The sequence below is a fragment of the Hemibagrus wyckioides genome, linkage group LG09, assembly GCF_019097595.1.
Source record: "Hemibagrus wyckioides isolate EC202008001 linkage group LG09, SWU_Hwy_1.0, whole genome shotgun sequence".
Lineage (NCBI taxonomy): Eukaryota > Metazoa > Chordata > Actinopteri > Siluriformes > Bagridae > Hemibagrus > Hemibagrus wyckioides.
The window spans coordinates 8,897,676-8,908,143 of NC_080718.1; the positions used below are offsets into that span (position 1 = coordinate 8,897,676).

Here is a 10,468-nt window from a genome sequence, read left to right on the forward strand (position 1 = left end):
AATATTAGGCTATTTTTTATTCAGATTGCCGCTTCATGTAAAAAATTTATTTTTTTTTAATTGATTTGCTTTTTTTATTTGCAATTCTCCCCTCCCCCACAATAAACAGGTATCAGTCATTCATCACACATGCAATCATCCACTTGGTTTTCTTGCCTCCACGAGTCTAAACCATGAGCTTATTGCATGCTGAGGTCATATTTTGCAAGGTTTCACTGGACTGTCCTTTTAACATTTGTTAAATTAGTCAGGTTGATTCGCACCTTGTGGAAAAGGGAATTTTAGCTTTTCACACATCTATTGCATTTTCCCCCTCTGCCTCATTTTCTGCATCACCTGGACCTAGCATGTGTTTTGTTTTGATCAGATGTAGATACTGACAACACTACACCCTGTAGCTTTGAGTATTCCCAAATCAAAATTGGCTGTAATGTAAAGGAGAAGAGGTTGAAATTGAGTAGTGTTCAATCTCTGTTGTAGTGTGGAGCAGTGCTGCCGTCTTTGACTCACTGCTGTCTTTCTCGGTTCCCTTGACTGGGTCTCACTTGTTCATGTACCCCCCTCCCTCCCATCCTCTTCCAGGCTGGATTGATGTCACATGGGATGCTGGTGGCTCGAACTCATACCGCATGGGTGCGGAAGGGAAATTTGACCTGAAGTTAGCGCCAGGGTATGACCCCGAGTCGGCACCGTCACCCAAAACTGTTTCGTGCGCTGTTGCAGGCCCGCCGACTCCCTGGAGCAGCCTGGCCAAAAACAACTGTCCGGACAGGGGTGGCCCTTCATCTGTATCTTCTGGTCGCAAGGGCAGCAGCAGCTCAGCATGCAGTGATGTCGGCCTTGGTTCTGCTCGCAGGCTTGAGGGCCTGTCTGAGCAGGGCACACTTGAGGGGGGTGGACCCATGGGCACAGAGGGACAGGAGCCCCTTGTGGTTCTCTCCACGGCCGAGGGTGGTTCTGTATCCAGTGAAAGTGCTGAGCCCAAGAGTGAATCAACAGCCATCTCTGTGGGGCCAGTTAGTGTCAGTTCACCTGATGTCAGCTCCGTCTCTGATTCATCTGGCAAGGCTGCAGTGTCCCAGAGGCCCCTTGGCCCAGGCACTGGAACTCGCCTTTCAGTCAGCTCACTGCTTGCAGCTGGTGCACCTATGAGTTCCAGTGCCAGTGTGCCTAACCTGTCATCGCGTGAAGCCAGTCTCATGGAGTCATTTGTGCGCCGCGCTCCCAACATGGCACGCACCAACGCCACCAACAACATGAACCTGAGCCGCAGCAGCAGTGACAACAATACGAACACAATCGGCCGCAACGTTGCAGCTGCGTCCGGTGAGTAGCCATGGCTTGCCAGGCTGCTAGTATTATTGGTTTGGTTCCATCACATTTTAGACATGTTTGGCCATACCCCACTGATGTTAGACACTAGATTATGCTTGAGGAATTGGACTGTATTAATATTATGGACAACTTTGTAACAGGGATGTGTAATGGCTGGTTTGATAGGGACAGCTTGTTGCTAAGTAATTGTAATTCATTGTAATTAATACAAACAATTGTAGTATTATATGATTTAGCATGTTTCTGCATTGTGTCTTGTCACTCTAGCTAACTTTGTTGCAAGCTTACTGGCAAATGCTACTGAAATTTAAGGATGAATTTGCTTGATGCCATAGCACAAATCCTTGGCTAAAATGCATGACCTCATTTCTTACATCTTTGCTAGTTTGGCAGTGTGTAATTGCTAAAGGTCAAGCATAATGATATCTGCAACCCCAAAACTTCTTCACACTCTTTTTATATTATAGGACCAGCGTACATTTTGAACAATGTGTAATGCGATTTAAAACCAAAGGATTATTCTTTGCACTGACCTACTTGTCTATTGGGAATTGTTATCTTAGGAACATAATCCAAGCTAGGGTCGTCTGGTTTGTATTTGGTGCCTGATTTTGCGTGCATGTGCAGAAGCAGCAGTTTGAGCAGCCTTGTTTCCATGTTTCCCTCTGTATCTTATGTATATCTAAAAGATTTAAAAACAACATTCACTAGATAGCACATCAGAGCCAGTACATTCCTGTCCGTCAGTTTTCTAAGATGAACTGCTCTGTCTCTTAAAACTTATTGCCACGATCATGATTATTGTTATGCATGTGCTGCATCTCAAATCAAAACTTCTTTACTTTCAAAACTGTTTACTAATCTAGAATACACATTAGACTGGTGGACAAAACAGACCTTTTGGTTAGTTAGAAGGTGACATGAGGTTTTTTAATGTCACCGTAACTGCAGTAGGAAAACAAAACCTTGGATTTGCCATCTGTCCCAGAAGGGAACCCTACACTGACACTTTAACTGTTTATTTTATTTGTTTGTTTGTTTGCTGCTTTACAAAGAAAGGAATAGTCATGTCAGCCAGTTTGGGCTTAAACACATCCTCTTTTTTTTGTTTGTTTGTTTTAATAAACTAATAGCATAATTGCTTTTGTGTTTTGCAGCCTCTCCTCTCATGGGTGCACAGAGCTTTCCTAACCTTACCACCACTGGTACCACCTCCACTGTTACAATGTCCACCTCCATAGTAACCAGCAGCAATAACGTAGCCACAGCCACTACTACAGGTTTGTCCGTCGGTCAGTTGCTCAGTAACACGCTGACGACCAGCCTGACCTCTACATCTAGTGAGAGTGACACAGGTCAGGAGGCTGAGTTTTCACTCTATGGTAGGCCATGCTAGATTTATTCACCTACCGAAACATCCCTCTTTTGTCTTTCTTGTTCTCTCTTATCAATGTTGCGCTCCTTTCTGATGCTCTCTGCTTTCATTTTATATTTAACTCTCACCAGTCTTATTTTATTACATGGTTTTGCTTTGTCTTCTCTTTGGAATATGTGATTTTTAATGTTTTCCCTTTCCCTGGTTTCTTTCTTATAATTCTTATTTCTTTTTGACAGACTTCTTGGATAGCTGTCGAGCAAACACGTTGCTTGCAGAGCTGGATGACGAAGAAGATTTGCCTGAACCGGACGATGATGACGACGAGAATGAGGACGACAATCAGGAGGACCAGGAGTATGAGGAAGTTCTGGTACGGTCCAGGGTCAACCTTGGTTACCACGTTCATATACATAGGGTAAAACTTGTTGTAGTTTTGATAATAGTACAGTGCCAGTCCTTAGTTCTTGAAATTTTGTTTTTGTTTTGTGGTAATGGAAGTACACTTTGTTTTTAAGTATAATTTTATCATTCGTTGATCATTTTTCTTTTTTCACGTTTGGGAAATGATTGATGTCTTCTATACAAATGAATATTATTTCCTGTCAGCATGGTTCCTGTGAAAAGCATGCTTGTGGTGAGATGAAAAGGTCTATATTGCATGTTCATGTGGTTTGCTGAAGCATAATGGCAAGACGTAAATTTTGTGATGTTTAATGGTGGCCTTGCAGGAAGAAGAAGAATACGAAACCAAAGGGGGCCGGCGTAGAACATGGGATGACGACTTTGTGTTGAAACGACAGTTTTCTGCTCTAGTCCCCGCGTTTGACCCAAGACCAGGCCGCACAAACGTCCAGCAAACCACAGATCTGGAAATCCCTACACCAGGTACCAATCTTTTTATAGTAACAACTCATTTGATTTCCATCCTCTCTTGGAGTCTTGCTTGTATGATTATGTGAGTTCATTATGGGTTTTGTGACTTGTGCAGGTACACCTCGTTCAGAGGTGCTGGAGGAGGTAGAATGTGCTCCTTCCCCCCATCTGGCTCTTATCTTGAAGGTGGCAGGCCTGGGAACCACACGGGAAGTTGAACTACCTCTCACCATCTACAAATCCACCATTTTCTATTATGTCCAAAAGCTGTTGCAGCTCTCCTGTAATGGCAGCATCAAATCTGACAAGCTTCGGCGCATTTGGGAGCCGACGTACACGTGAGTTACATTCTCGCCTATGTCTGTGTGGGCTTAAAATATTGCTTGTGCACAATGTTACTTTATACATCCAATGTTATTATTTATACATCGCTACATGCTTATTTTCATAGGATCATGTACAGAGAATTGAAGGACTCCGACAAAGACAAAGAAAGCGGGAAGATGGTAATGTTTTTACCTGCTGCCTTTTTTCTCTTCACTCTCAACAGTTATTTATCTCTTTCGCTCGTTCTCTCCAATTCATTAAAAAAACTGCCTGTGACTTTTTTTCCTGTGGCTGTCAGTAGACTGTCTCAGTCATTACTAACCTTAGCTAGGAGCCTCTTAAAGGGAATAAAGAGTTACCCTAGTGACTAATTCTTGGTAATTGCACGGTCATTTTGGTGGTTAGGCTTGTTGTAATGCATGTCTATTGCGCGAGACTTACAATCAGGAAAGACCAACATTTGGTTCTTCCTGTTGTAGGGTTGCTGGTCTGTAGAGCATGTGGAACAGTACCTTGGCACAGATGAATTACCAAAGAATGACTTGATAACCTACATGCAGAAGAATGCAGACTCAACTTTCCTGCGGCACTGGAAATTAACCGGCACTAATAAAAGTATTAGGAAAAACAGAAATTGTTCGCAGCTCATAGCTGCATACAAGGTATAGAATGGCATCATATGTGTATATGTATGTATGTATGTATGTGTGTGTGTATATTTTATATGTATTTATATATAAATATACACACATACATAAATACTTTTATTTTTCTCTTCACTGTATTTGCATTTTCTCATTAGTTTACTATCAAATTTTTAGCCACTTGTTACTGTTGTATCTGTCCTCACAACCTGTGTAAATGTATTGTACAATATTCTGGACATTATGAGGTACATCATCCTAACCAATTCATTTTTGTTTTTGTTTTTTTAGTCATAATCCATTTTTTCTATTTTGAGAATGCAACAAGTGCATTTTACATTCACCTGGTATCCCCTTGTTTAATGTTAGCTGTTAGACTATAATAGGTGGGGGAGATTGATTGGCTGATCTCTGTGCTGTAACTTAATGTGATTTTTATTTATTTATCTCCCCTTCCCCACCAGGATTTCTGTGAACGGGGCTGCAGGTCTTCTGGACTTGGGTCAGGCTCTTTGGCAGCCACACCGAGTTGTGACATCTTAAGTGGTGCACGTGAGCAACCACAGGCCAAAGCTGGCTCAGCCCAGAGTGCCTGTGGTGTTGAGGATGTGCTGCAGTTGTTGCGCATCCTCTACATTATCGGAGGCGAGCCAGCGGTTGGCCATACACTGCAGGAGGGTAAGCCTCATCTCCCTGACACCAAAGAGTACAACACTTAGCACAAGTGTAGCAGCACTGTACATAGAAGTAGTGGTCCTGTTGAGTAACAAAGATTTTTGTTTCTTTAAATGGGGATTTCAACAGAGAGTGGATTCGATAACAAAAATAATGCTTATGTAAGCATAACTCAATTATAACAATTCTAGACAGTTTTCAAACTGGTTTCAAAGTTTTTGCAGGAAGTCTTGTAGGAAAGCAAAAATGTTTATAAATTCTGTTTAAGTGGACAGATTTAAGCTTTATTTGTTTGAAAATCTTTTACATAGATTTGGATGATCTGCAGTTCAATGCATCACCTGAGGAGTTCACCAGCAAAAAAATTACAACCAAAATCCTGCAACAAATTGAGGTAATAGTCCTGTGATTAATTGCAAATTAAACACCATGGAGGATTTCTGCTTTTTTTTTTTTTTTTTTTTTAATACAGAGCACCATATTGACACTAGCACTTCATGATTTGTCTTGGATTTGTACATTTTTACACAGCATTTTGCTACATGTCATTTATAATCAAATCTGCTATAATATTTAAATACAAAATGGCATTAAATAATATTCACTGTGCCATTTCTTGTCTCTCCAGGAGCCTCTGGCGTTGGCCAGTGGAGCGCTTCCAGATTGGTGTGAACAGTTAACCAGCAAGTGTCCTTTCCTCATCCCTTTTGAGACCCGGCAGCTTTTCTTCACCTGCACTGCATTTGGAGCCTCCAGGTCTGTAGTTTTTTTCATTTCAGCCCAATAGAGATGAGATAACATTTGATTTAATTTTTTTTTTTTTACTTTTTGCAGCCTAATTTGTAGAAATACTTACTCACCTGAAATCAGACAAAAAAATAATGTTGATAATTATCTAACATGGTATAAGGTGTATATAAAATTGTATAGAATTACAAGGATTTGGACAGAACCCTAAAGTGATTGATTATACTTTGTGTATGTTTGCAAAAGGGCAATAGTGTGGCTCCAAAACCGAAGGGAGGCAACCATGGAGCGCACACGTCCATCCACTACAGTGAGGCGGGATGAACCAGGCGAATTCCGTGTGGGTCGCCTCAAACATGAACGTGTCAAAGTACCACGCGGAGAGAGCATGATGGAGTGGGCCGAGAGTGTCATGCACATCCATGCTGACAGGAAGTCTGTACTTGAGGTAGAGAGATGCCATTGCATTAACAAACAAGTCATAAAATGACCACAGTTGCAGCCATTTTTCACCTTACACACAGGTGATTGATTAAAGGGAAAAAAAGTGTGACAAATATAAATTTTATTGTGCATACTGCTCATTCTTCTCACAAACTTTGATAAATGACCAGATCTTCACCCAGTAGATATTGAATCAGTGCAATATATATTTATTGCTCTTTGCCATGATCAAAACACCAAATAAGGGGAATATCTTTCGGAACAATGATTCCTCTAATATAGTTAGAGACGGTCATACAGTGTATGCTAAGGTGCACTTGGGCCATCACAGTACTAAAGCCCTTTAAACTGGCTCTTCCTTTAATTTGTCAACTGTCTGCATTTAAAGGGTTACTGCTTCAAAAGCAGGGAGCATATCAAGTGCCTTGTTTTGAAAAACAAAAATGAGGGTATCTAGCAGTAACTTAAAGTTACTGTGGTTTTCCTGCAGGTGGAGTTCCAGGGAGAAGAAGGCACTGGTTTGGGTCCCACACTAGAGTTCTATGCCCTTGTGGCAGCAGAGTTCCAGCGCACCTCTTTGGGGATCTGGCTGTGTGATGACGATTTTCCAGATGATGAGTCCCGCCAAGTCAGTTCTCTCTGTTAATTTTAACATTTTTACATGTTGAATTCTGAATAACCTTAGAGTCCAGAAATCTTAATACTCACTGTTTTTGTTCTGGTCAGGTGGATCTTGGTGGTGGCCTGAAACCACCAGGCTATTATGTACAGCGCTCATGTGGCCTTTTCCCTGCACCTTTCCCTCAAGATAGCGATGAGCTGGAGCGAATTGCCAAGCTCTTCCACTTCTTAGGCATCTTTCTGGCTAAGTGCATACAGGACAACCGGCTGGTGGACCTGCCTGTCTCGCAACCTTTCTTCAAGCTGCTCTGCATGGGTGACATTAAGAGCAACATGAGCAAACTTTTGTATGAGACACGTTCAGATTCAGACCGCCGCTTCTCCGACATCCATTCAGAGGCCTCCACTGAGGAAGAACCGTATTTGATGGGCAGCTTTGATGAGGACTCTAAATCTGAGTTCATCTTGGACCCACCAAAGCCCAAACCACCTGCCTGGTATCATGGCATCCTAACCTGGGAGGACTTTGAGCTAGTAAATCCTCACAGAGCACGCTTCCTCAAGGAGATGAAGGAGCTGGCAGTAAAGAGAAGGCAGATACTGGGCAATAAGAGCTTCTCAGAAGATGAGAAGAACACACGGCTGCAGGGTCTCATGCTGAAGAACCCAGTGGGTTCAGGCCCACCATTGAGTGTGGAAGATCTGGGGTGAGTTATGAATTTCAGAAGTTACATTAGAACTTTTTGTTGGGTCATGTGTTTATTGTAAAATGTATTTAGAGTAAAACTTGGGTTAATGTGGCTTTTTTGTTTGTAGATTAAATTTTCAGTTCTGTCCTTCGTCCAAAGTGCATGGCTTCTCAGCAGTGGACCTTAAACCCAATGGAGAGGATGAGGTGGGTCTTTTGCTTTGGCTTATTTGTTTTTATACCTTTGCATGATTTGGTTCTCAAATGGGGTTGCACTCCAATTGGCTTTGAACTAGTTAGCATGGACAGCTTCTAATTTTACTTTGAGCACGAGTAGCACAACGAAGAGATTAAAAAAGAGAAGAGGTGTTTCTCCTTCAGTAAGCACTTTTCTTTTAGCTAGCATGTTAACATTATGTAGCTAGATTGCTATTATCGGTGTGCCAAAGTCCAACTTCCCAGCAGATCCTCACTCCCATTCGCTTGCATGCACACCACACAGTAGCATATTCCTAACATCAACTTTGCATAAATATGCAGCATTGTTTACTTTTAAACATGGGTGCACACAAATGAAGGATTCTACCAGGCAGTATTGGACTACAGGTTTATGTAGCATAACTAAAAGCTGTATGTGTTTAATTAGATGGTGACCTTGGACAATGCAGAGGAGTATGTGGAGTTAATGTTTGACTTCTGTATGCACACTGGGATACAGAAGCAAATGGAGGCCTTCAGAGGTAATATATCTTCAATGTATGCAGTCTTTCATTACATGAACCTGGTATATGTGGATGTTTGTTGTTTATTATATCACAGATCAATATGTGTGAGAGAATCTGAGAGTACAAAACAATATATATTGTCCAGTTATGTTTGTGGGCAGATATGGTCATACTTGATTGCAGCTCTGCACAAATGTAAAATATGAGTTAAATCCAGAGATCATAGTGACCAGGGAAAATCCAAGGGATTTGTTGGATGATGTTCAATATTAATTAGTAGTTTAAATAGATGTTTAATACTGAAAGATACTGGAATACTCCAAAATATAAATTGCCTATTTCCACAGCTACATTGCACATCTCTATTTTTATGCTCTTCCAATATGTGTACAAACTGGGATCTGATGCATTGCTAAATAGCTGTGTTGTGATGTGTGGTTTGGTTCAGAGGGCTTTAACAGAGTATTCCCTATGGAGAAACTGAGCTCATTCAGTCATAAAGAGGTCCAGATGATCCTGTGTGGGAACCAGTCTCCATCCTGGACAGCTGAGGATATTGTCAACTACACAGAGCCCAAACTGGGCTACACTCGGGACAGGTGTGCCATTTAATTAGCTTATGGTGCTTTAAGAAGTCAATAAAATTTAACAGTCTGATGATACACTTTGGTGATTTACTTTAAATGGAAACGCAATGTTTTCATCATCCTGTTTTTCTTTTTTTTTCCCACCACCTGTACAGTCCTGGTTTCTTGCGCTTTGTGCGAGTGTTGTGTGGAATGTGCTCGGATGAAAGGAAAGCCTTTCTCCAGTTCACAACAGGGTGCTCAACTCTGCCCCCTGGTGGCCTCGCCAACTTGCATCCCCGTCTGACGATTGTCCGTAAGGTATGGCACTAAGTATTTTTAGTTTTCTCTTAATTAAAAAGAATGATGTTTAAAACAAACTTTATTTTTACTGATTACTTCAGTCATATCCCTCGAATGTGCTTCATTGTACCTGTAGGTGGATGCGACTGATGCCAGCTACCCCTCAGTAAACACATGTGTGCACTATCTGAAGTTGCCAGAGTATTCCTCTGAAGAGATCATGAGAGAGCGCCTCCTTGCTGCCACCATGGAAAAGGGCTTCCACCTGAACTGAGCATGCTCCCTGCACCGCTGAACAATTCCATGTGTTGAAGCCTGTCATGTTTTGTTGCAGAAAAAAAAAATACAAAAGCTGTGCTCGCCCATGATTTTCTCTCCTTTGTCAAAAGAGCCCACGTTTACATCTGTAAGCAAAAGGAAGCCCATCTCAGCTTCACTACCTACTGAAACCGATTAAGGTCATTTCTGCAGCCCATGTTACCCCACGTAAACCTCTTGGTGGGACTGCACTGCATTAAGGGCTTGAGCCGCTAGTAGCCAAGGGCAGTTCTCCTCCGTTTACTCTCACACCCCAGCACTGAGCGTGTGTGTAAAGTTCAGCATAGGTTTTCTTTTCAGATTACTGAACACACACAAGCCCCGTTTCCCCAAGAGGGGGCGCATAAGCACCTGCTTCTGTAGAGCTAACTGTTGAGTGTTTGGACATTTTTTCTGGTTTTAAGTTTTACTAGTGCCTGCCTTGTTTGAATTATTAGGGTTTTTTTCCACTTTGTTTTGCATTCAGCATACAATCATACAAACATGCTGTTTTCTCCCACGCATTGCCTATTCTATTTTCTTTTTCTCCTCTCCTAGCTGTTAGTGTATGTTTCAAATGTTCATCCCCCTGCAAAAAGGATCAAATTCCCTGAGTGCATTTGTGTAATTTTACAATAAAGCTACAGAGACAAAAACACTGGTTGTGTGCAAGGCACATTGTGGGGGGAAAAAAGGTAAAAATGAAAAGCTATGCTTCTCCTTGTATTTTCTTTGTATATTATAAACATTTATTTAACTCGAGTTGCAGTTTGAAGTAAACAAATATTTTCAAATGTGTATGCTCCAAAATAATCATTAAAATGTTTGCAATGTATGATTACAGT

General features: G+C 41.6%; 1 protein-coding gene across 8 annotated transcripts in view; it reads left to right on the forward strand.

Annotated features, from left to right (window-relative positions):
- hectd1 (HECT domain containing 1) overlaps positions 1-10,458 on the forward strand; it is a 33,571-nt gene extending 23,113 nt beyond the window's left edge. For 2 of the 8 annotated variants that reach the window (XM_058399071.1, XM_058399072.1), the window contains exons 25-42: positions 583-1,326; positions 2,493-2,717; positions 2,950-3,128; positions 3,442-3,598; positions 3,702-3,924; positions 4,038-4,092; positions 4,393-4,575; positions 5,022-5,235; positions 5,544-5,626; positions 5,861-5,988; positions 6,226-6,427; positions 6,914-7,051; positions 7,150-7,751; positions 7,861-7,939; positions 8,379-8,472; positions 8,906-9,056; positions 9,200-9,344; positions 9,463-10,458. In XM_058399071.1, coding sequence (XP_058255054.1) covers positions 583-1,326; positions 2,493-2,717; positions 2,950-3,128; positions 3,442-3,598; positions 3,702-3,924; positions 4,038-4,092; positions 4,393-4,575; positions 5,022-5,235; positions 5,544-5,626; positions 5,861-5,988; positions 6,226-6,427; positions 6,914-7,051; positions 7,150-7,751; positions 7,861-7,939; positions 8,379-8,472; positions 8,906-9,056; positions 9,200-9,344; positions 9,463-9,600 — 3,740 coding nt within the window. In that variant the 3' untranslated portion in view covers positions 9,601-10,458. The remainder of the gene's footprint in view (positions 1-582; positions 1,327-2,492; positions 2,718-2,949; positions 3,129-3,441; positions 3,599-3,701; positions 3,925-4,037; positions 4,093-4,392; positions 4,576-5,021; positions 5,236-5,543; positions 5,627-5,860; positions 5,989-6,225; positions 6,428-6,913; positions 7,052-7,149; positions 7,752-7,860; positions 7,940-8,378; positions 8,473-8,905; positions 9,057-9,199; positions 9,345-9,462) is intronic. The other 6 variants (XM_058399074.1, XM_058399075.1, XM_058399073.1 and 3 more) reach the window with 5 other exon arrangements.
- The last annotated feature ends 10 nt before the right edge of the window (positions 10,459-10,468 follow it).